Below are 24,283 nucleotides of genomic sequence, written 5' to 3' on the forward strand. Positions count from 1 at the left end.
AGAGTAGAGGAGGCACAAACCCTAAAAACATTTGAGTAATGATCGGCTGCTGTAATGCGGCGATTTTGGGGGTTTTCTAGATGAATAAACTGTACTGGGATCAATAGGCCTTGGTGATCTGCAAATACCTTTTGATTGTTGCTACGGTACAGTTCTTCTTGTGCCATCTAGATGCCCTTTGGTGTCGCCTCCTAATGGCTATTGTTCAGAGTGTAATTCTGGGCAGGTGTTGCTGACAGCCTGTTCTAATGAATAGCACCACAGCTGAACCCAATCCTAATGTCCTTGCAGCTGCACTTTCCAGCAAGGGTCTCTGGATAGGATCATGAATGGGAGCATTGGCTGTTTTTTGGTTGTGTTGCCGTGCTGTTTATTCAGGCAATGGTGCTACTGAAGGGATTCTCTCTCTTCTGTGGTTTTATATGATTGCTACAGTTTGCAATCTAATCACCCTTAAACCGCATGCAGAAAATAGATTGAAACACATTTTATTTCAGAGCAGACCTGGCCCATGGTGGGTGTGAGCTATTTAAATACATGAAGGGATAAGTGTGGATCTCTCTTTGGTTAACTACAGCATTTTCACAGCACTGTAAAACTGTGAAAGGACAGCTTTTAAAAAAGAAAATGATTAGATGTTGACCATAAAGCATTAAGTAGGAAGAGAGCTGTGTGCCTCACTCTGCTACTGTTGGCGTGTTTCAACTGCCTATAAATTATCTTTCCAATTTTCTGCTGCCTTCTTGAGTTAGACATGAACTTCACTACCTCTGCTACCTCACTAAACTTTTGTTCTCTGCTGTGGATGACTTCTTTATTTGTTCCTGGGATGTAGACATCACTGGCAAGGCCAATATTTATTGCCCATCTCTAATTGCCCTTGAGAAGGTGATGGTGAGCCGCCGCCTTGAACTGCCACAGTCCATGTGGTATAGGTACACCTAGTGTTGTTAGGGAGGGAATTCCAGAATTTTGGTGCAGTGACAGTAAAGGAACGCCAATATATTTCCAGGTCAGGACAGCGTATGACTTGGAGGGAAACTTGTAGGTGTTGGTGTTCCCATACGCTTGCTGCCCTTGTCCTTCTAGGTGGTAGAGGTCGCGGGTTTGGCAGGTAGTGTCGAAGGAGCCTTGGCGAGTTGCTGTTTTTCTTCAAATTTTCCTCAAATCCCCTCTAAACCTCCTGTCCCTCACCTTAAATCTATGTCCCCTGCTTATCGACACCTGCGCTAAGGGAAAAGGTTTCTTCCTATCTACCCTATCTATGCCCCTCATAATTTTGTATACCTCAATCATGTCCCCCTCAGCCTTCTGTACTCTGAGGAAAACAACCCTAGCCTATCCAGTCTCTCTTCATAGCTGAAATGCTCCAACCCAGGCAACAACCTTGTGAATCTCCTCTGCACCCTCTCCAGTGCGATCACATCCTTCCTATAGTGTGGCTATACACAGTACTCCAGCTGTGGCCTAACTAGCATTTCATACAACTCGATCATAACCTCCCTGCTCTTATGTTCTATGCCTCAGCTAATAAAAGCAAGTATCCCATATGCCTTCCTAACCACCTTATCTACCTGTGCTGCTGCCTTCAGTGATCTGTGGACAAGTACACCAAGGTCCCTCTAACCCTCTGTACTTCCTAGGGTCCTACCATCCATTGTATGTTCCCTTGCCTTGTTAGTCCTCCAAAATGCATCATGTCACACTTCTCAGGATTAAATTCCATTTGCCACTGCTCCGCCCATCTTACCAGCCCATCTATATCATCCTGTAATCTAAGGCTTTCCTCCTCACTATTTACGACACCACCAATTTCCGTGTCATCCGCAAACTTACTGATCATACCTCCTATATTCACGTCTAAATCATTAATGTACACTACAAGCAGCAAGGGTTCCAGCACCGACCCCTGCGATACACCACTGGTCACAGGCTTTCAATCGCAAAAACAACTTCGACCATCACCCTCTGCCTCCTGCGACTAAGCCAATTTTGGATCCAATTTGCCAAATTGCCCTGGATCCCATGGGCTCTTACCTTCTTAACCAATCTCCCATACGGGACTTTATCAAAAGCCTTACTGAAGTCCATGTAGACTACATCAACTCCTTTACACTCATCTACACACCTAGTCACCTCCTCAAAAAATTCAGTCAAATTTGTTAGACATGATCTCCCCCTGACAAAGCCATGCTGACTATCCTTGATTAATCCCTGCCTCTCCAAGTGGAGATTAATCCTGTCCCTCACAATTTTTTCCAATAGTTTCCCAACCACTGATGTTAGACTGTAATTACCTGGTTTATCCCTACTACCCTTCTTGAATAATGGTACCACATTCGCTGTCCTCCAGTCCTCTGGCAGTTCTCCTGTGGCCAGAGAGTATTTGAAAATTTGTGTCAGAGCCCCTGCAGTCTCCTCCCTTGCCTCACATAACAGCCTGGGATTGATCTCATCTGGGCCTGGGGATTGATCCACTTTGAAGCCCGTTAAAACCGCTAATACCTCCTCCTTTTCAATGCTAATTTGTTCAAATATATCACAATTCCCGTCCCTGATCTCTGCACCTACATCATCCTTCTCCATTGTGAACACAGATGAAAAGTAATCATTTAAAACCTCACCTATGTCCTCCGGCTCCACACACACATTGCCACTTTGGTCCCTAATGGGCCCTACTCTTTCCCTGTTTATCCTCTTGCCCTTAATCTACTTATAAAACGCCTTGGGATTTTCCTTTATCTTGCCCGCCAGTGTTTTTCATGCCCCCTCTTAGCTCTCCTAATTACTTTTTTAAGTACCCCCTACATTTTCTATACTCCTCTAGGGCCTCCGCTGTTTTCAGCACTCTGAATTTGCCATAAACCTTTTTTTTCTTTGTCCAATCCTCTATATCCTTTGACATTCCCTGGACTTGTTGGTCCTACCCTTCACCTTTACGGGAATGTTTTGGCCCTGAACTCTCACTATTGCCTTTTTGAATGACTCCCACTGGTCTGATGTAGACTTTCCTACAAGTAGCTGCTCCCAGTTCACTTTGGCCAGATCCTGTTTTATCATATTGAAATCAGCCTTCCCCCAATTCAGTACTTTTATTTCCAGTCCCTCTTTGTCCTTTTCCATAACTACCATTAAATCTTACAGAGTTATGGTCACTATCCCCGAAATGCGCCCCCACTGACACTTCTACCACTTGTCTGGCTTCATTCCCTAAGATTAGGTCCAGTACTGCCCCTTCTCTTGTAGGACTTTCTATGTGCTGGCTCAAACAGCTCTCCTGAATGCACTTTTAAGAATTCCGCCCCCTTTAAACCTTTTGCACTATGACTATCCCAGTTAATATTGGGGAAGTTGAAATCCCCTACTATTATTACCCTATTATTTTTACACCTCTGTGAGATTTGCGTACATATCTGCTCCTCTATCTCTCCCTGACTGTTTGGAGGCCTGTAGTATACTCCCAGTCAAGTGATTGCCGTCTTTTTGTTTTTAAGTTCCAACCATATGGCCTCATTTGAGGACCCTTCTAAAATATCATCCCTCCTTACCGCAGTAATTAACTCCTTGGTCAATATTGCAATGCCATCTCCTCTTTTACACCCCCCTCCACCCCCTGTCACGCCTGAAGATTCTATATCCTGGAATATTGAGCTGCCCTTCCCTCAACCATGTCTCTGTGATAGCAATAATATCATATTCCCATGTGTTTTTCAATGCCTTCAATTCAGCTGCCTCACTTGTAAGACTCCTTGTGTTAAAATAGCTGCAATCGAGCCTTGCATTATTCGCTTGTCCTGGTGAATCATATAACTGGGGCTGTGGATAGGGCTTTAAACTAAAAGAGGTGGGGGAGGGATCAGCTAAAAGGAGATTGAGAAATCCAAAGATAAAAGTCAAGACAATAAGCAGTGTAGCGATTTCGGTAAAGACAAGCAGAGTGGACAGGGAGGGACAGAGTGTTTAATGGTAATAGTGCAATTAGCAAATAAGGACCATGCAAGAACAGTAGTAAAAAAATAAAATTAAAGGCTCTTTATCTGAATGCACAGGGCATTTGCCATAAAATAGATGAACTGACAAATAGAGATAAATGGTTTGGATCTAATCACCATTACAAAGACATGGTTACAAAGTGACCAAGGTTGGGAAATAAATATTCCAGTGTACACAACATTTCGAAAAGACAGCCAGAATGGAAAAAGCGAAGGTGTAGCCCTCATTGTAAGGGATGACATAAGGACAGTAGGGAGAAACTATCTTGGTTCAGAAGATCAGAAAGTAGAATCGATATGTAGAGATTAGAAATAAAAAGGGTCAGCAAACACTGGTGGGAATACTTTACAGGCCCCCTAGTAGTAGTTATGCCATTGGACAGAGCATTAAGGAAGAAATAATTGGCATTTGTAACAAAGGCAATGTAATAATTGTGGAGGATTTTCATCTTCATATGGACTGGACAAATCAATTGGCAAAGGTGATCTGGAAGATGAAATAGTAGAATGCTTTCACAACAGTTTCCTGGAACAATACGCCATGGAACCAATGAGGGATAAGCTATTTTAGATCTAGTATTGCGCAATGAGACAGGTTTAATTAGTTATCTCAAAGTAAAAGATCCTTTGGGGAAAAAGTGATTATGATATATTTGAATTCCATATTAAGTTTAAAAGTGACATATTCCAGTCCCAAACAAGAATCTTGAACTTAAACCAAACTTAATACCTAGGTATGAAGGGAGAGCTGGCTAAGGTTGATTGGATAAAATGTATGGTGGTAAATAAACAGTTGAAAACATTTAAAGAAAAATTTCAAAATGTTCAACAAAATACATACCATTAAAAATCAAGAACTCAACAAGCAAGATCCATCCGAGGCTTACTAGGCAACTTAAGGATATTATTAGATTAAAAGAAGAGGCTTATAATGTTGCAAAGAGTAGTAAGCCTGAGGATTAGGAGTGTCTTAGAAACCAGCAAAAGGCAACCAAAAGGTTGATGATAAGGGAAAAAACAGAATATGAGAGTAAACTAGCCAAGAATATAGAAACGTATTGGAAGAGTTTTACAAGTATATAAAAAGGAGAAGAGTAGCTAAAGTAAACGTTGGTCCCTTAGAGGCAGAGTCAGGAACAATTATGATGGGGAACGAGGAAATGGCAGAGATGTTGAACGAATATTTTGTATCTGTCTTCACAGTAGAAGATACAAATTACATAACAGAAATAGAGGGTAACCAATGGACTAATAAGAGTGGGGCACCTAACGTAATTAATATCAACAAAGTATTGGAGAAACTTAAGGGACTAAAATCCAACAAATCCCCAGGACCTGATGACACATATCCTAGAGCTAAAAGAAATAGCTGCAGAGATAGTGGATGCACTAGTTATGAATTCCAAAATTCTAGAACAGTCCCAGCAGATTATAAGTTAGCAAATCTAATAGTGCTATTCATGAAAGGAGGCAGAGAGAAAACAGGGGACTACAGGCCAGTCAGCCTGACGTCAGTCATTGAGTAAATGCTGGAATTCATTATTAAGGAAGTCTCATCAATGCACTTAGAAAATCATAGTATGATCAGATAAAGCCCACATGGTTTTATAAAAGGGAATTTATTAGATTTTTTTGAGGATGTAACAGGGTATATAAAGGGAAGTCAGTAGATGTATTATACTTGGACTTCCAAAAGTGCCGGGGCGGCGCAGTGGTTAGCACCGCAGCCTCACAGCTCCAGTGACCCGGGTTCAATTCTGGGTACTGCCTGTGTGGAGTTTGCAAGTTCTCCCGGTGTCTGCGTGGGTTTCCTCCGGGTGCTCCGGTTTCCTCCCACAGCCAAAAGACTTGCAGGTTGATAGGTAAATTGGCCATTATAAATTGCCCCTAGTATAGGTAGGTGGTAGGGAAAATATAGGGACAGGTGGGGATGTGGTAGGATTATAGGATTAGTGTAGGATTAGTATAAATGGGTGGTTAATAGTCGGCACAGACTCGGTGGGCCGAAGGGCCTGTTTCAGTGCTGTATCTCTAAACTAAACTTAACTAAAAACTAAAGAGACCAAGAGTAATGTATCCAGGTTTGCTGATGATACAAAGCTAGGTGAGAATATAAGCTGTGAGGACACAAAGAGGCTGCAAAAAGATGTAGACAGGTTAAGTGAATGGGCAACAAGGTAGCAGATGTGGGGAAGTGTGAGGTTATTCACTTTGGCAGTAAGAACAGAAATGAAGAATTTTATTTAAAAGGCATGAAACGTCAAAGTGCTGATTTTATTTTATTTAGAGATACAGCACTGAAACAGGCCCTTCGGCCCACCGAGTCTGCCGACCAAGAACCACCCATTTATACTAACCCTACAGTAATCCCATATTCCCTACCACCTACCTACACTAGGGGCAATTTACAATGGCCAATTTACCTATCACCAAGTCTTCGGCGGTGGGAGGAAACCGGAGCACCCGGCGAAAACCCACGCGGTCACAGGGAGAACTTGGAAACTCCACACAGGTAGTACCCGGAATTGAACCCGGGTCCCTGGAGCTGTGAGGCTGTGGTGCTAACCACTGTGCCGCCCAAAGAGAGGGTGTACTCGTGCAAGGATTGCTGAAAGTCAGCATGTAGGTACAGCAAGCAATTTGGAAGGCAAGTGGCATTTTGGCCTTTATTGCAAGGGGATTGGAGTACAAGAATGAGGAAGTCTTGCTACAATTGTACAGGGTTTGTCCTATAATGAGGGGCTAAGTAAATTGGCTATATACTCTCTGGAGTTTAGAAGAATGAGAGGTGATCTCATTGAAACATACAAGATTCAAAAAGGGCATGACAGGATAGACATTGCGAGGTCGTTTCCCCTGGCTGGAGAATCTAGAACACGGGACACAATATCAGGATAAAGGGTCGATCATTTAGGACTGAGATGAGGAGAAATTTCTTTACTGAAAGTTATCAATCTTTGAAATTCTCTACTCTAGAGGGTTGTGGATGCCCCATGGTTGAGTATATTCAAGGCTGAGATAGACAGATTTTTGGTGTCTCAGGGAATCAAGGGGTACGGGTAACAGGAGTTGAGGTAGGAGAACAGCCATGGTGGTATTGAATGGCGGAGCAGGCTCGAAGGGCTGTATGGTCTAGTCCTGCTCCTATTTCTTATGTTCTTAGCACTCATTGCCTCCCCTCTAAAGAAGACATTTGGTGCCTCTTGTCGCCTGGAAAAGATTTGAGTCTGCCAGTTCGAGCGAAGCAGAATCCTGCCTCTGCATTTGTGAAAAATACATCTCACCATTTCTCTGCTTCCAGTTCCAGTGCTTAAGCTGTGATGTGTTTGTTGTTGAAGAGGCCAGTTATTGAAGCATTTTCTTTTGTTTGGGCATGGAAGCTATGTCACGTTGATCATGGAAATTGTATGGAAGGATAGTGTCTGCTTTAGGTTCAGTTTCTATTTTGTCCAGCTAAGTATATCTTTTCCTTATACCTTTGTGAAATTCCTTTGGTTGTTTTTTTCTTCATTAAAGGTGCTATATAAATGCTAGTTATTATTTGCTAATCCTATGGTAGAAAAGTGTGACGGGAGCTTTCATCGGACGAGAGAATTTTGCAAAAACATTTTGACACAGTGTTTAACGAAACCTCGTGAGCGATCTTAGTGCTACTTATTTCCTGGCCTGTGCTGACTTGGCTTCTCGGCCAGAGAGCATTTGAGATTCCACAGTTCGGCACATCACCCCCATAAAGAGAGAAAAAATTGAGCCAGGTTTCTTACTCTTGATGGCTGCTTACAGTGAATCATGCTGGAAGTACACGTCTGGGTGTCAGGTGAGCGTAGAATTGAGTTTGGCTGCGATTTCCACAATCATTGAACAGTCTACCAACGCTCGCTACTGAGACTTGCATATGTAGGGAGGGATCTCCCTTTAGCTGCTCATGTCTGTGGATTGTACCCTAAGAACAGCTGCTCATTCAGAGGTGAGGTGGGGGGAGAAATCTCTCACTGATTAAATTGGGTATTCAGTGTAATTATTCTGTTGTGTAAAATGGAGTTGATGTGATTTGGTGAAGCAATAATTCAATGCTTTATAAATACTTCAGTACTACTTGTTTGCTGGCTGAAGCTTTACAGGAATTGGGAAAGGGAGAGGGGAAAGGGTTAGCAAACACATCAGTAGAAAAGGAGATTTTTCTGCTATCGTGCTGCCTGGTCTCATTATGTATACATCATGACAGAGAAAAACCCAGCCTTTGAAATTCAATTCCCTCAAGAACATTGCAAACTTCAATGTTTGGATGAGAAATGTAAATAATCTAATTGATGCACACAGTACTGCTGCAGTGATTTTCCCCCTACCGCCCCTGCGCGTGCACACCACCACTCTACCAATGCATTTTGTATGGGTTTTTTTGGGAGCTATTTTTCTATCATCTCAAGATGCAGCCTCTTGCTGGGGTCTAAGTTCCACAGGCAACCAGCATCATTGCTTTACCTAGCCCAATTGTCTATTTCTGGCCATACTGGATATTAGATATTCAGCAGGCTATCACAACCAAGTTCAGCCCTGCCTTCACCCGGCATACTCTTTCCAGCAAGAGTCACTGGATAAAGATCAGGTGTAGGAGCTCTCTACAGCAGGATGATGTGACCCAATTGGAGTGCCAATGCTGCCATCCTGGCTGAGATTAGCTAACTTAACAACAACAAATCACATTTATATAGTGCCATTAACAGTATGACATTCCAAGGCACTTCACAGGAGCACTTTCAAAAAGGTTTGACACCTGAGCCACATAAGGAGAAATTAGGACAGGTGAACAAAAGCTTGGTCAAAGAGATAGATTTTAAGGAGTGTCATAAAGGCAGAGAGGCATCAGGCTTAGGAAGGGAATTCCAGGGAACACAAAGTAGCTTTGTGGGCTTCAGTTGTGTAGGAGTGTAGGAGCTCTCTACAGCAGGATGATGTGACCCAATTGGAGTGCCAATGCTGCCATCCTGGCTGAGATTTGCTAACTTAACAACAACAAATCACATTTATATAGTGCCATTAACAGTATGACATTCCAAGGCACTTCACAGGAGCACTTTCAAAAAGGTTTGACACCTGAGCCACATAAGGAGAAATTAGGACAGGTGAACAAAAGCTTGGTCAAAGAGATAGATTTTAAGGAGTGTCATAAAGGCAGAGAGGCATCAGGTTTAGGAAGGGAATTCCAGGGAACACAAAGTAGCTTTGTGGGCTTCAGTTGAAGGAGGACTTGCAAATATTGTAGCACTTTATAGACTAGAATAAGGTCGACCTGCTTTATGTGTCTTCCCTAACTGTAGAGGGTTCAATTCTTGTGTGTAGGAGCTCTCTACAGCAGGATGATGTGACCCAATTGGAGTGCCAATGCTGCCATCCTGGCTGAGATTAGCTAACTTAACAACAACAAATCACATTTATATAGTGCCATTAACAGTATGACATTCCAAGGCACTTCACAGTAGCACTTTCAAAAAGGTTTGACACCTGAGCCACATAAGGAGAAATTAGGACAGGTGAACAAAAGCTTGGTCAAAGAGATAGATTTTAAGGAGTGTCATAAAGGCAGAGAGGCATCAGGCTTAGGAAGGGAATTCCAGGGAACACAAAGTAGCTTTGTGGGCTTCAGTTGTGTAGGAGTGTAGGAGCTCTCTACAGCAGGATGATGTGACCCAATTGGAGTGCCAATGCTGCCATCCTGGCTGAGATTAGCTAACTTAACAACAACAAATCACATTTATATAGTGCCATTAACAGTATGACATTCCAAGGCACTTCACAGGAGCACTTTCAAAAAGGTTTGATACCTGAGCCACATAAGGAGAAATTAGGACAGGTGAACAAAAGCTTGGTCAAAGAGATAGATTTTAAGGAGTGTCATAAAGGCAGAGAGGCATCAGGCTTAGGAAGGGAATTCCAGGGAACACAAAGTAGCTTTGTGGGCTTCAGTTGAAGGAGGACTTGCAAATATTGTAGCACTTTATAGACTAGAATAAGGTCGACCTGCTTTATGTGTCTTCCCTAACTGTAGAGGGTTCAATTCTTGTGTGCTGGCTCCCAATCCTTCAGTCCCTGGACATCTAATATTTAAAAATTCTCCTCGTTTTTAAATTTCTCGAATGCAGTGTTTGAATCAGAGGCATTAGGTTAGATAGATTGTTGAAGAAAATGGGGATAAAGGAATATGGAAAAGAGTGGGTAGAGGGAATTAAGACTGCTGCTTATCTGGAGGATAAACACCATCACAGGCTGGCTGGTCCTCACAGCTTGTTTCTATGTTATAATTTCTATATCCTTGCCCCTACCCAGACCCACTTCCTCCACAATGCTGGGGTACTGAGGCCACTTTGCCCCAATTAAAATTAGCTCATGCCATACTGACTGAGGATCTAACCTGCACATTGGCTTCACCAGATGAACTAATGCGTGGGATTAAATAGACCACATCTTAAAGCAGTAATATCCTGTACCTCAAAAGATAACATTCAAGGCTATGGGCCAAGTGTTGGTAAATGGGATTAGGTAGACAGGTCAGGTGTCTTTAATGCATCGGTACAGACTCGATGGGCCGAAGGGCCTCTTCTGCACTGTATTATTCTGTGATAACTGGTTGGAAGCAGGCTCTATAATCATGGGATTATGTCCTTTTTATTCATTCTCTGGATATGGGCATAGCTGCATTTATTCCCCAGCCCTCGATGCCCTTGAGAAGGTGGTGGTGAATTGCTACCTTGAACCGCTGCAGACCATGTGGTAAAGGTACTCTCATTGCTGTTCCAGGATTTTGACCCAATGTCTGTGAAGGAATGGGCATGGTATGTGACTTGGAGGGGCACTTGGAGGTGATAGTGTTCCCATCCACCTGCTCCCCTTGTCCTTCTAGTTGGAGGTTACGAGTTTGGGAGTGGCTGTCGGAGAAGCGTTGATGAGCTACTGCAGTGCATCCTGTTGATAGGACACTCTGCAGCCATGGTACACCTGTGCTGGGTATTTAAACTAGTCTCCCTAAATGTTCCCAAATGAAGAGGTAAGGATTCACAGCAAGAGCTAAAACATTTGGCCTTTCAATTTCACATTGCATTGTGCATTTATTTTTAATATCTGCAGCCAAACCGGAAGAACCATCAGCAGAGGTCATGACTGGAACAGAGAGTGCTGCACCATTAAAAGAGCGTCCACTGAGCACAGATACAAAGGGAAAGGTAGGCATACATCACAGTTACAAAAACCTCTTTCTAAGCTTGATGTATTTGGTTTGGATTTTGTTTGCACTGCTACATTGTTTTGTTAAATTCATTTAGTCACCAATGCAGGTGAAAGTCTGTGTTTTTAAGACAAATAGTTTTTGCTCTGTAAGCTTTTGATTTTGTCCTTGGTAAAGTGATAAAATGTATCTTAAAGATTTTTTTTTAAACGGCACCTCTGTTGTCTGCCACAAACTCCCATTTTCTTTGAAACTTTATATGTGCTTGGATGTTGTCACATTCACTTCTGGAACAATGCAATGTGACTAAGCTGGTGTGAATGAGGCAGTATTTTCCTTGTGCCAGTTTGTGGGCATACAAGCAAGAGCGTTTAAATGCATGGTAAAACTCCTCCCCTCCCCCCTCGGCTCCCTGCCCCCCCCCCCCTCGGCTCCCTGCCCCTTGAGCCTCCCCCTCCCAAACATATCCTTCCCTCCCCTCCCACTCCCTCCCTCTTTCATTTCCCCTCCCTCCCTTCCCCTCCCTCTCCTTCCCCTCCCTCCCTTCCCCTCCCTCTCCCTCCCTTCCCTCTCCCTCCATTCCCTCTCCCTCCATTCCCTCTCCCTCCATTCCCTCTCCCTCCATTCCCTCTCCCTCCATTCCCTCTCCCTCCATTCCCTCTCCCTCCATTCCCTCTCCTTCGCTTCCCTCTCCTTCGCTTCCCTCTCCTTCGCTTCCCTCTCCTTCGCTTCCCTCTCCTTCGCTTCCCTCCCCTTCGCTTCCCTCCCCTTCGCTTCCCTCCCCTTCGCTTCCTCCCCTTCGCTTCCCTCCCCTTCGCTTCCCTCCCCTTCGCTTCCCTCCCCTTCGCTTCCCTCCCCTTCGCTTCCCTCCCCTTCGCTTCCCTCCCCTTCGCTTCCTCCCCTTCGCTTCCCTCCCCTTCGCTTCCCTCCCCTTCGCTTCCCTCCCCTTCGCTTCCCTCCCCTTCGCTTCCTCCCCTTCGCTTCCCTCCCCTCCTCTTCCCTCCCCTCCTCTCCCCTCCCCTCCTCTCCCCTCCCCTTCTCTCCCCTTCTCTCCCCTCCCCTTCTCTCCCCTCCCCTCCCCTTCTCTCCCCTCCCCTCCCCTTCTCTCCCCTCCCCTCCCCTTCTCTCCCTCCCCTCCCCTCCCCTCCCCCCTCTCCCCTCCCCTCCCCTCCCCTCCCCTCCCCTCCCCCTCCTCTCCCCTCCCCTCCCCTCCCCTCCCCTCCCCTCCCCTCCCCTCCCCTCCCCTCCCCTCTCCCCTCCCCTTCTCTCCCCTTCTCTCCCCTTCTCTCCCCTCCCCTTCTCTCCCCTTCTCTCCCCTCCCCTTCTCTCCCCTCCCCTCCCCTTCTCTCCCCTCCCCTCCCCTTCTCTCCCCTCCCCTCCCCTTCTCTCCCCTCCCCTCCCCTTCTCTCCCCTCCCCTCCCCTTCTCTCCCCTCCCCTCCCCTTCTCTCCCCTCCCCTCCCCTTCTCTCCCCTCCCCTCCCCTTCTCTCCCCTCCCCTCCCCTTCTCTCCCCTCCCCTCCCCTTCTCTCCCCTCCCCTCCCCTTCTCTCCCCTCCCCTCCCCTTCTCTCCTCTCCCCTCCCCTTCTCTCCCCTCCCCTTCTCTCCCCTCCCCTCCTCTCCTCTCCCCTCCCCTTCTCTCCCCTCCCCTTCTCTCCCCTCCCCTCCCCTTCTCTCCCCTCCCCTCCCCTTCTCTCCCCTCCCCTCCCCTTCTCTCCCCTCCCCTTCTCTCCCCTCCCCTCCCCTCCCCTCCCCTCCCCTCCCCTCCCCTCCCCTCCCCTCCCCTCCCCTCCCCTCCCCTCCCCTCCCCTTCTCTCCCCTTCTCTCCCCTCCCCTCCCCTTCTCTCCCCTCCCCTCCCCTTCTCTCCTCTCCCCTCCCCTCCTCTCCTCTCCCTCCCCTTCTCTCCTCTCCCCTCCCCTTCCTCCTCTCCCCTCCCCTCCCCTCCCCTCCCCTCCCCTCCCCTCCCCTCCCCTCCCCTCCCCTCCCCTTCTCTCCCCTCCCCTTCTCTCCCCTCCCCTTCTCTCCCCTCCCCTTCTCTCCCCTCCCCTTCTCTCCCCTCCCCTTCTCTCCCCTCCCCTTCTCTCCCCTCCCCTTCTCTCCCCTCCCCTTCTCTCCCCTCCCCTTCTCTCCCCTCCCCTTCTCTCCCCTCCCCTTCTCTCCCCTCCCCTTCTCTCCCCTCCCCTTCTCTCCCCTCCCCTTCACTCCCCTCCCCTTCACTCCCCTCCCCTTCTCTCCCCTCCCCTTCTCTCCCCTCCCCTTCTCTCCCCTCCCCTTCTCTCCCCTCCCCTTCTCTCCCCTCCCCTCCTCTCCCCTCCCCTCCCCTCCCCTCCCCTCCCCTCCCCTCCCCTCCCCTCCTCTCCCCTCCCCTTCTCTCCTCTCCCCTCCCCTTCTCTCCTCTCCCCTCCCCTTCTCTCCTCTCCCCTCCCCTTCTCTCCCCTTCTCTCCTCTCCCCTTCTCTCCCCTCCCCTTCTCTCCCCTCCCCTTCTCTCCCCTCCCCTTCTCTCCCCTCCCCTTCTCTCCCCTCCCCTTCTCTCCCCTCCCCTTCTCTCCCCTCCCCTTCTCTCCCCTCCCCTTCTCTCCCCTCCCCTTCTCTCCCCTCCCCTTCTCTCCCCTCCCCTCCCCTCCCCTTCTCTCCCCTCCCCTCCCCTTCTCTCCCCTCCCCTCCCCTTCTCTCCCCTCCCCTCCCCTTCTCTCCCCTCCCCTCCCCTTCTCTCCCCTCCCCTCCCCTTCTCTCCCCTCCCCCTCCCCTTCTCTCCCCTCCCCTCCCCTTCTCTCCCCTCCCCTCCCCTTCTCTCCCCCTCCCCTCCCCTTCTCTCCCCTCCCCTCCCCTTCTCTCCCCTCCCCTCCCCTTCTCTTCCCCTCCCCTCCCTTCTCTCCCCTTCTCTCCCCTCCCCTCCCCTTCTCTCCCCTTCTCTCCCCTCCCCTCCCCTTCTCTCCCCTTCTCCCTCTCTTCCCTCCCCTTCTCCCTCTCTTCCCTCCCCTTCTCTCCCTCTCTTCCCTCCCCTTCTCTCCCTCTCTTCCCTCCCCTTCTCTCCCTCTCTTCCCTCCCCTTCTCTCCCTCTCTTCCCTCCCCTTCTCTCCCTCTCTTCCCTCCCCTTCTCTCCCTCTCTTCCCTCCCCTTCTCTCCCTCTCTTCCCTCCCCTTCTCTCCCTCTCTTCCCTCCCCTTCTCTCCCTCTCTTCCCTCCCCTTCCCCTCCCCCCACCCTGCCCTCTCCTTCCCCCCGACCCCACACTGCCCTCGTCCTTCCCCCCCCCCACACTGGCCCTCTCCTTCCCCCCACCCCACACTGCCCTCTCCTTCCCCCCACCCCACCCTCCCCTCTCCTTCCCCCCACCCCACCCTCCCCTCTCCTTCCCCCCACCCCACCCTCCCCTCTCCTTCCCCCCACCCCACCCTCCCCTCTCCTTCCCCCCACCCCACCCTCCCCTCTCCTTCCCCCCACCCCACCCTCCCCTCTCCTTCCCCCCCCCCACCCTCCCCTCTCCTTCCCCCCCCCCACCCTCCCCTCTCCTTCCCCCCCCCCACCCTCCCCTCTCCTTCCCCCCCCCCCACCCTCCCCTCTCCTTCCCCCCCCCCCAACCCTCCCCTCCCTTCCCCCCCTCCCCTCTCCTTTCCTCCCCCCCCTCCCCTCTCCTTTCCTCCCCCCCCTCCCCTCTCCTTTCCTCCCCCCCCTCCCCTCTCCTTTCCTCCCCCCCCTCCCCTCTCCTTTCCTCCCCCCCCTCCCCTCTCCTTTCCTCCCCCCCTCCCCTCTCCTTTCCTCCCCCCCCTCCCCTCTCCTTTCCTCCCCCCCTCCCCTCTCCTTTCCTCCCCCCCCCCTCTCCTTTCCTCCCCCCCCTCCCCTCTCCTCTCCTTCCCCCCCCTCCCCTCTCCTCTCCTTCCCCCCCCCTCTCCTTCCCCCCCTCCCCTCTCCTCCTCTCTCTCTTCCCTCCTCTACTTCTTCTTCTCCCCTCTCCCCTCTCCTCCCCTCTCCTCTCCTTCCCCGCCCCTCCCCTCTCCTCTCCTTCCCCCCCCTCCCCTCTCCTCTCCTCTCCTTCCCCCCCTCCCCTCTCCTTCCCCCCCTCCCCTCTCCTTCTCCCCCCTCCCCTCTCCCCTCTCCTTCCCCCCCCCTCCCCCCTCCCCTCTCCTTCCCCCCCCCCCCTCCTCCTCCCCCTCCTCCTCCTCCCTCCCCTCTCCTTCCTCCCCCCTCCCCTCTCCTTCCTCCCCCCCTCCCCTCTCCTTCCTCCCCCCCCTCCCCTCTCCTTCCTCCCCCCCCTCCCCTCTCCTTCCTCCCCCCCCCTCCCCTCTCCTTCCCCCTCCCCTCCCCTCTCCTTCCCCCCCCTCCCCTCTCCTCTCCTTCCCCCCGCCCCTCCCCTCTCCTCTCCTTCCCCCCCTCCCCTCTCCTTCCCCCCCCTCCCCTCTCCTTCCCCCCCTCCCCTCTCCTTCCCCCCCTCCCCTCTCCTTCCCCCCCTCCCCTCTCCTTCCCCCCCCTCCCCTCTCCTTCCCCCCCCTCCCCTCTCCTTCCCCCCCTCCCCGCTCCTTCCCCCCCTCCCGCTCCTTCCCCCCCCTCCCCTCTCCTTCCCCCCCTCCCCTCTCCTTCCCCCCCTCCCCTCTCCTTCCCCCCCTCCCCTCTCCTTCCTCCCCTCTCCCCTCTCCTTCCCCTCTCCCCTCTCCTTCCCCCTCTCCCCTCTCCTTCCCCCCTCCCTCTCCCCTCTCCCTCCCCTCTCCTCTCCTTCCCCGCCCCTCCCCTCTCCTCTCCTTCCCCCCCCTCCCCTCTCCTCTCCTTCCCCCCCCTCTCCTTCCCCCCCTCCCTCTCCTTCTCCCCCCTTCCCCCTCTCCCCTCTCCTTCCCCTCTCCCCTCTCCTTCCCCCCCCCTCCCCCCTCCCCTCTCCTTCCCCCCCCCCTCCCCCTCCCCTCTCCTTCCCACCCTCCCCTCTCCTTCCCCCCCTCCCACCCTCCCCTCTCCTTCCCCCCCCTCCCACCCTCCCCTCTCCTTCCCCCCCCTCCCACCCTCCCCTCTCCTTCCCCCCCCCACCCTCCCCTGTCCTTCCCCCTCCTCCCTCCCCTCTCCTTCCCCCTCCCTCCCCTCTCCTTCCCCTCCCTCCCCTCTCCTTCCCCCTCCCTCCCCTCCCCTTCCCCCTCCCTCCCCTCCCCTTCCCCCTCCCTCCCCTCTCCTTCCCCCCCCTCCCCTCTCCTTCCCCCCCCTCCCCTCTCCTTCCCCCCCTCCCCTCTCCTTCCCCCTCTCCCCTCTCCTTCCCCCTCTCTCCCCTCTCCTTCCCCCCTCCCCTCTCCCCTCTCCCTCCCCTCTCCTCTCCTTCCCCGCCCCTCCCCTCTCCTCTTCCTTCCCCCCCCTCCCTCTCCTCTCCTTCCCCCCCCCTCTCCTTCCCCCCCTCCCTCTCCTTCTCCCCCTCCCCTCTCCCCTCTCCTTCCCCTCCCCCCTCCCCTCTCCCCTCTCCTTCCCCCCCCCCTCCCTCCCCCCTCCCCTCTCCTTCCCCCCCCCTCCCCCTCCCCTCTCCTTCCCACCCTCCCCTCTCCTTCCCCCCTCCCACCCTCCCCTCTCCTTCCCCCCCCTCCCACCCTCCCCTCTCCTTCCCCCCCCTCCCACCCTCCCCTCTCCTTCCCCCCCCCACCCTCCCCTGTCCTTCCCCCTCCTCCCTCCCCTCTCCTTCCCCCTCCCTCCCCTCTCCTTCCCCCTCCCTCCCCTCTCCTTCCCCCTCCCTCCCCTCCCCTTCCCCCTCCCTCCCCTCCCCTTCCCCCTCCCTCCCCTCTCCTTCCCCCCCCCTCCCCTCTCCTTCCCCCCCCCTCCCCTCTCCTTCCCCCCCCCTCCCCTCTCCTTCCCCCCCCCTCCCCTCTCCTTCCCCCCCCTCCCCTCTCCTTCCCCCCCCTCCCCTCTCCTTCCCCCCCCTCCCCTCTCCTTCCCCCCCCCTCCCCTCTCCTTCCCCCCCCTCCCCTCTCCTTCCCCCCCCTCCCCTCCCCTCTCCTTCCCCCCCCCTCCCCTCCCCTCTCCTTCCCCCCCCTCCCCTCTCCTTCCCCCCCTCCCCTCTCCTTCCCCCCCCTCCCCTCTCCTTCCCCCCCCTCCCCTCTCCTTCCCCCCCTTCCCTTCTCCTTTCCCCCCCCTTCCCCCCTTCCCTCTCCTTCCCCCCCCTCCCCTCTCCTTCCCCCCCCTCCCCTCTCCTTCCCCCCCTCCCCTCTCCTTCCCCCCCCTCCCCTCTCCTTCCCCCCCTCCCCTCTCCTTCCCCCCCTCCCCGCTCCTTCCCCCCCTCCCCGCTCCTTCCCCCCCCTCCCCTCTCCTCTCCTTCTCCCCCCCTCTCCTTCCCCCCCTCCCCTCTCCTTCTCCCCCCTCCCCTCTCCCCTCTCCCCTCTCCCTCCCCTCTCCTCTCCTTCCCCGCCCCTCCCTCTCCTCTCCTTCCCCCCCCTCCCCTCTCCTCTCCTTCCCCCCCCCCTCTCCTTCCCCCCCTCCCCTCTCCTTCTCCCCCCTCCCCTCTCCCCTCTCCTTCCCCCCCCCCTCCCCCCTCCCCTCTCCTTCCCCCCCCCTCCCCCCTCCCCTCTCCTTCCTCCCCCCCCTCCCCTCTCCTTCCTCCCCCCCTCCCCTCTCCTTCCTCCCCCCCTCCCCTCTCCTTCCTCCCCCCCCTCCCCTCTCCTTCCTCCCCCCCCTCCCCTCTCCTTCCTCCCCCCCCTCCCCTCTCCTTCCCCCTCCCCTCCCCTCTCCTTCCCCCCCCTCCCCTCTCCTCTCCTTCCCCCCGCCCCTCCCCTCTCCTCTCCTTCCCCCCCTCCCCTCTCCTTCCCCCCCTCCCCTCTCCTTCCCCCCCTCCCCTCTCCTTCCCCCCCTCCCCTCTCCTTCCCCCCCCTCCCCTCTCCTTCCCCCCCTCCCCTCTCCTTCCCCCCCTCCCCGCTCCTTCCCCCCCTCCCCTCTCCTTCCCCCCCTCCCCTCTCCTTCCCCCCCTCCCCTCTCCTTCCCCCCCTCCCCTCTCCTTCCCCCCCTCCCCTCTCCTTCCCCCCCTCCCCTCTCCTTCCCCCTCTCCCCTCTCCTTCCCCCTCTCCCCTCTCCTTCCCCCCTCCCCTCTCCTTCCCCCCTCCCCTCTCCCCTCTCCCTCCCCTCTCCTCTCCTTCCCCGCCCCTCCCCTCTCCTCTCCTTCCCCCCTCCCCTCTCCTCTCCTTCCCCCCCCTCTCCTTCCCCCCCTCCCCTCTCCTTCTCCCCCTCCCTCTCCCCTCTCCTTCCCCTCCCCCCTCCCCTCTCCCCTCTCCTTCCCCCCCCCCTCCCCCTCCCCTCTCCTTCCCCCCCCCCTCCCCCCTCCCCTCTCCTTCCCACCCTCCCCTCTCTCCTTCCCCCCCTCCCACCCTCCCCTCTCCTTCCCCCCCCTCCACCCTCCCCTCTCCTTCCCCCCCGCCACCCTCCCCTGTCCTTCCCCCTCCTCCCTCCCCTCTCCTTCCCCCTCCCTCCCCTCTCCTTCCCCCTCCCTCCCCTCTCCTTCCCCCTCCCTCCCCTCCCCTTCCCCCTCCCTCCCCTCCCCTTCCCCCTCCCTCCCCTTCTCCTTCCCCCCCCCTCCCCTCTCCTTCCCCCCCCCCTCCCCTCTCCTTCCCCCCCCCTCCCCTCTCCTTCCCCCCCCTCCCCTCTCCTTCCCCCCCCCTCCCCTCTCCTTCCCCCCCTCCCCTCTCCTTCCCCCCCCTCCCCTCCCCTCTCCTTCCCCCCCCTCCCCTCCCCTCTCCTTCCCCCCCCTCCCCTCCCCTCTCCTTCCCCCCCCTCCCCTCCCCTCTCCTTCCCCCCCCTCCCCTCTCCTTCCCCCCCCTCCCCTCTCCTTCCCCCCCCTCCCCTCTCCTTCCCCCCCCTTCCCTTCTCCTTTCCCCCCCCTTCCCCCCTTCCCTTCTCCTTCCCCCCCTCCCCTCTCCTTCCCCCCCCTCCCCTCTCCTTCCCCCCCTCCCCTCTCCTTCCCCCCCTCCCCTCTCCTTCCCCCCCCCTCCCCTCTCCTTCCCCCCCCCTCCCCTCTCCTTCCCCCCCCTCCCCTTCCCCCCCTCCCCTCTCCTTCCCCCCCCTCCCCTCTCCTTCCCCCCCCTCCCCTCTCCTTCCCCCCCCTCCCCTCTCCTTCCCCCCCCTCCCCTCTCCTTCCCCCCCCTCCCCTCTCCTTCCCCCCCTCCCCTCTCCTTCCCCCCCCTCACCTCTTCTTCCCCCCCCCCTCGACCTCTTCTTCCCCCCCCCCCTCACCTCTTCTTCCCCCCCCCCCCTCACCTCTTCTTCCCCCCCCCCCCTCACCTCTCCTTCCCCCCCCCCCCACCTCTCCTTCCCCCCCCCTCCCCTCTCCTTCCCCCCCCTCCCCTCTCCTTCCCCCCACTCCCCTCTCCTTCCCCCCCCTCCCCTCTCCTTCCCCCCCCTCCCCTCTCCTTCCCCCCCCCTCCCCTCTTCTTCCCCCCCCCCTCACCTCTTCTTCCCCCCCCCCTCACCTCTTCTTCCCCCCCCCCTCACCTCTTCTTCCCCCCCCCCTCACCTCTTCTTCCCCCCCCCCTCACCTCTTCTTCCCCCCCCCCCTCACCTCTCCTTCCCCCCCCCCTGCACCTCTCCTTCCCCCCCCCCTCACCTCTCCTTCCCCCCCCCCTCACCTCTCCTTCCCCCCCCCCTCACCTCTCCTTCCCCCCCCCTCACCTCCTCTCCTTCCCCCCCCTCCTCTCTCCTCCTCCCCCCCTCCTCTCTCCTCCTCCCCTCTCTCCTCCTCCCCTCTCTCCTCCTCCCCTCTCTCCTCCTCCCCTCTCTCCTCCTCCCCTCTCTCCTCCTCCCCTCTCTCCTCCTCCCCTCTCTCCTCCTCCCCTCTCTCCTCCTCCCCTCTTCTCCCCTCTCTCCACTCACCTCTCCCCTCTCTCCACTCACCTCTCCCCTCTCTCCACTCGACCTCTCCCCTCTCTCCACTCACCTCTCCCCTCTCTCCACTCACCTCTCCCCTCTCTCCACTCCCCTCTCCCCACTCACCTCTCCCCTCTCCCCAATCACCTCTCCCCTCTCCCCACTCACCTCTCCCCACTCACCTCTCCCCTCTCCCCACTCCCCTCTCCCCTCTCCCCACTCACCTCTCCCCACTCACCTCTCCCCTCTCCCCACTCACCTCTCCCCTCTCTCAACTCACCTCTCCCCTCTCTTCTCTCCCCTCTCCCTCTCACCTCTCCCCTCTCTCCTCTCCCCTCTCTCCTCTCCCCTCTCCCCTCTCCCCTCTCACCTCTCCCCTCTCACCTCTCACCTCTCCCCTCTCACCTCTCACCTCTCCCCTCTCCCCTCTCCCCTCTCACCTCTCACCTCTCACCTCTCCCACTCACCTCTCCCCACTCACCTCTCCCCACTCACCTCTCCCCTCTCCCCTCTCCCCTCTCCCCACTCACCTCTCCCCTCTCCCCACTCACCTCTCCCCACTCACCTCTCCCCTCTCCCCTCTCCCCTCTCCCCACTCCCCTCTCCCCTCTCCCCACTCACCTTCCCCTCTCCCCACTCACCTCTCCCCTCTCCCCTCTCCCCTCTCCCCACTCACCTCTCCCCTCTCCCCTCTCCCCACTCCCCTCTCCCCACTCCCCTCTCCCCACTCACCTCTCCCCACTCACCTCTCCCCACTCACCCTCTCCCCACTCACCTCTCCCCACTCACCTCTCCCCACTCACCTCTCCCCACTCACCTCTCCCCTCTCCCCACTCACCTCTCCCCACTCACCTCTCCCCACTCACCTCTCCCCACTCACCTCTCCCCACTCACCTCTCCCCACTCACCTCTCCCCACTCACCTCTCCCCTCTCCCCACTCACCACTCACCTCTCCCCTCTCCCCACTCACCTCTCCCCTCTCCCCTCTCCCCACTCACCTCTCCCCTCTCCCGCACTCACCTCTCCCCTCTCCCCACTCACCTCTCCCCTCTCCCCACTCACCTCTCCCCTCTCCCCTCTCCCCACTCACCTCTCCCCACTCACCTCTCCCCTCTCCCCACTCACCTCTCCCCACTCACCTCTCCCCACTCACCTCTCCCCACTCACCTCTCCCCACTCACCTCTCCCCACTCACCTCTCCCCACTCACCTCTCCCCACTCACCTCTCCCCACTCACCTCTCCCCACTCACCTCTCCCCTCTCCCCACTCACCTCTCCCCAGCTCACCTCTCCCCTCTCCCCACTCACCTCTCCCCTCTCCCCTCTCCCCACTCACCTCTCCCCTCTCCCCACTCACCTCTCCCCTCTCGCCCACTCACCTCTCCCCTCTCCCCACTCACCTCTCCCCTCTCCCCTCTCCCCACTCACCTCTCCCCACTCACCTCTCTCTCCCCTCTCCCCACTCACCTCTCCCCACTCACCTCTCCCCACTCACCTCTCCCCACTCACCTCTCCCCACTCACCTCTCCCCACTCACCTCTCCCCACTCACCTCTCCCCACTCACCTCTCCCCACTCACCTCTCCCCACTCACCTCTCCCCACTCACCTCTCCCCACTCACCTCTCCCCACTCACCTCTCCCCACTCACCTCTCCCCACTCACCTCTCCCCACTCACCTCTCCCCACTCACCTCTCCCCACTCACCTCTCCCCACTCACCTCTCCCCACTCACCTCTCCCCACTCACCTCTCCCCACTCACCTCTCCCCACTCACCTCTCCCCACTCACCTCTCCCCACTCACCTCTCCCCACTCACCTCTCCCCACTCACCTCTCCCCACTCACCTCTCCCCACTCACCACTCCCCACTCACCACTCCCCACTCCCCACTCACCTCTCCCCACTCACCTCTCCCCACTCACCTCTCCCCACTCACCTCTCCCCTCTCCCCACTCACCTCTCCCCACTCCCCTCTCCCCTCTCCCCTCTCCCCACTCACCTCTCCCCACTCACCTCTCCCCACTCACCTCTCCCCACTCACCTCTCCCCACTCACCTCTCCCCACTCACCTCTCCCCTCTCTCCACTCACCTCTCCCCTCTCTCCACTCACCTCTCCCCTCTCTCCACTCACCTCTCCCCTCTCTCTCACTCACCTCTCCCCTCTCTCCACTCACCTCTCCCCTCTCTCCACTCACCTCTCCCCTCTCTCCACTCACCTCTCCCCTCTCTCCAACTCACCTCTCCCCTCTCTCCACTCACCTCTCCCCTCTCTCCACTCACCTCTCCCCTCTCTCCACTCACCTCTCCCCTCTCTCCACTCACCTCTCCCCTCTCTCCACTCACCTCTTCCCTCTCTCCACTCACCTCTTCCCTCTCTCCACTCACCTCTCCCCTCTCTCCACTCACCTCTCCCCTCTCTCCACTCACCTCTCTCCCCTCACCTCTCCCCTCTCTCCCCTCACCTCTCCCCTCTCTCCCCTCACCTCTCCCCTCTCTTCCCCTCACCTCTCCCCTCTCTCCCCTCACCTCTCCCCTCTCTCCCCTCACCTCTCCCCTCTCTCCCCTCACCTCTCCCCTCTCTCCCCTCACCTCTCCCCTCTCTCCCCTCACCTCTCCCCTCTCTCCACTCACCTCTCCCCTCTCTCCACTCACCTCTCCCCTCTCTCCACTCACCTCTCCCCTCTCCCCACTCACCTCTCCCCACTCACCTCTCCCCACTCACCTCTCCCCACTCACCTCTCCCCACTCACCTCTCCCCACTCACCTCTCCCCACTCACCTCTCCCCACTCACCTCTCCCCACTCACCTCTCCCCACTCACCTCTCCCCACTCACCTCTCCCCACTCCCCTCTCCCCACTCCCCTCTCCCCACTCACCTCTCCCACTCACCTCTCCCCACTCACCTCTCCCCACTCACCTCTCCCCACTCACCTCTCCCCACTCACCTCTCCCCACTCACCTCTCCCCACTCACCTCTCCCCACTCACCTCTCCCCACTCACCTCTCCCCACACCTCTCCCCACTCCCCTCTCCCCTCTCCCCACTCCCCACTCACCTCTCCCCACTCCCCACTCCCCTCTCCCCACTCCCCACTCCCCACTCCCCACTCCCCTCTCACCTCTCCCCACTCACCTCTCCCCACTCACCTCTCCCCACTCACCTCTCCCCACTCACCTCTCCCCACTCACCTCTCCCCACTCACCTCTCCCCACTCACCTCTCCCCACTCACCTCTCCCCACTCACCTCTCCCCACTCACCTCTCCCCACTCACCTCTCCCCACTCACCTCTCCCCACTCACCTCTCCCCACTCACCTCTCCCCACTCACCTCTCCCCACTCACCTCTCCCCACTCACCTCTCCCCACTCACCTCTCCCACTCCCCTCTCCCCACTCCCCTCTCCCCTCTCCCCTCTCCCCACTCCCCACTCACCTCTCCCACTCCCCACTCCCCACTCCCCTCTCCCCTCTCCCCACTCCCCTCTCCCCACTCCCCACTCCCCACTCCCCACTCCCCACTCCCCTCTCCCCACTCCCCTCTCCCCTCTCCCCACTCCCCTCTCCCCACTCCCCTCTCCCCACTCCCCTCTCCCCACTCCCCTCTCCCCACTCCCCACTCCCCTCTCCCCACTCCCCTCTCCCCACTCCCCTCTCCCCACTCCCCTCTCCCCACTCCCCTCTCCCCACTCCCCTCTCCCCACTCCCCTCTCCCCACTCCCCTCTCCCCACTCCCCTCTCCCCACTCCCCTCTCCCCACTCCCCTCTCCCCACTCCCTCCCCTCTCCCCACTCCCCTCTCCCCACTCCCCTCTCCCCACTCCCTCTCCCCACTCCCCTCTCCCCACTCCCGCTCTCCCCACTCCCCTCTCCCCACTCCCCTCTCCCCTCCCCACTCCCCTCTCCCCACTCCCCTCTCCCCACTCCCCACTCCCCTCTCCCCACTCCCCTCTCCCCACTCCCCTCTCCCACTCCCCTCTCCCCACTCCCCTCTCCCCACTCCCCTCTCCCCACTCCCCTCTCCCCACTCCCCTCTCCCCACTCACCTCTCCCCACTCACCTCTCCCCACTCACCTCTCCCCACTCACCTCTCTCCACTCACCTCTCCCTCTCCACTCACCTCTCCCCTCTCTCCACTCACCTCTCCCCACTCACCTCTCCCCACTCCCCTCTCCCCACTCACCTCTCCCCACTCACCTCTCCCCACTCCCCACTCCCCTCTCCCCACTCACCTCTCTCCACTCACCTCTCCCCACTCCCCTCTCCCCAA

At 56.7% G+C, this 24,283-nt stretch overlaps 1 protein-coding gene across 11 annotated transcripts in view; it reads left to right on the top strand.

Annotated features, from left to right (window-relative positions):
• LOC137369872 (microtubule-associated protein 4-like) overlaps window positions 1–24,283 on the top strand; it is a 546,551-nt gene that overhangs the window by 381,224 nt on the left and 141,044 nt on the right. For all 11 annotated transcript variants that reach the window (XM_068031528.1, XM_068031524.1, XM_068031523.1 and 8 more), the window contains one exon: window positions 11,115–11,209. In XM_068031528.1, the coding sequence (XP_067887629.1) occupies window positions 11,115–11,209 (95 nt within the window). The remainder of the gene's footprint in view (window positions 1–11,114; window positions 11,210–24,283) is intronic.

This window comes from Heterodontus francisci, chromosome 5 (genome assembly GCF_036365525.1).
Source record: "Heterodontus francisci isolate sHetFra1 chromosome 5, sHetFra1.hap1, whole genome shotgun sequence".
Classification (NCBI taxonomy): Eukaryota; Metazoa; Chordata; class Chondrichthyes; order Heterodontiformes; family Heterodontidae; genus Heterodontus; species Heterodontus francisci.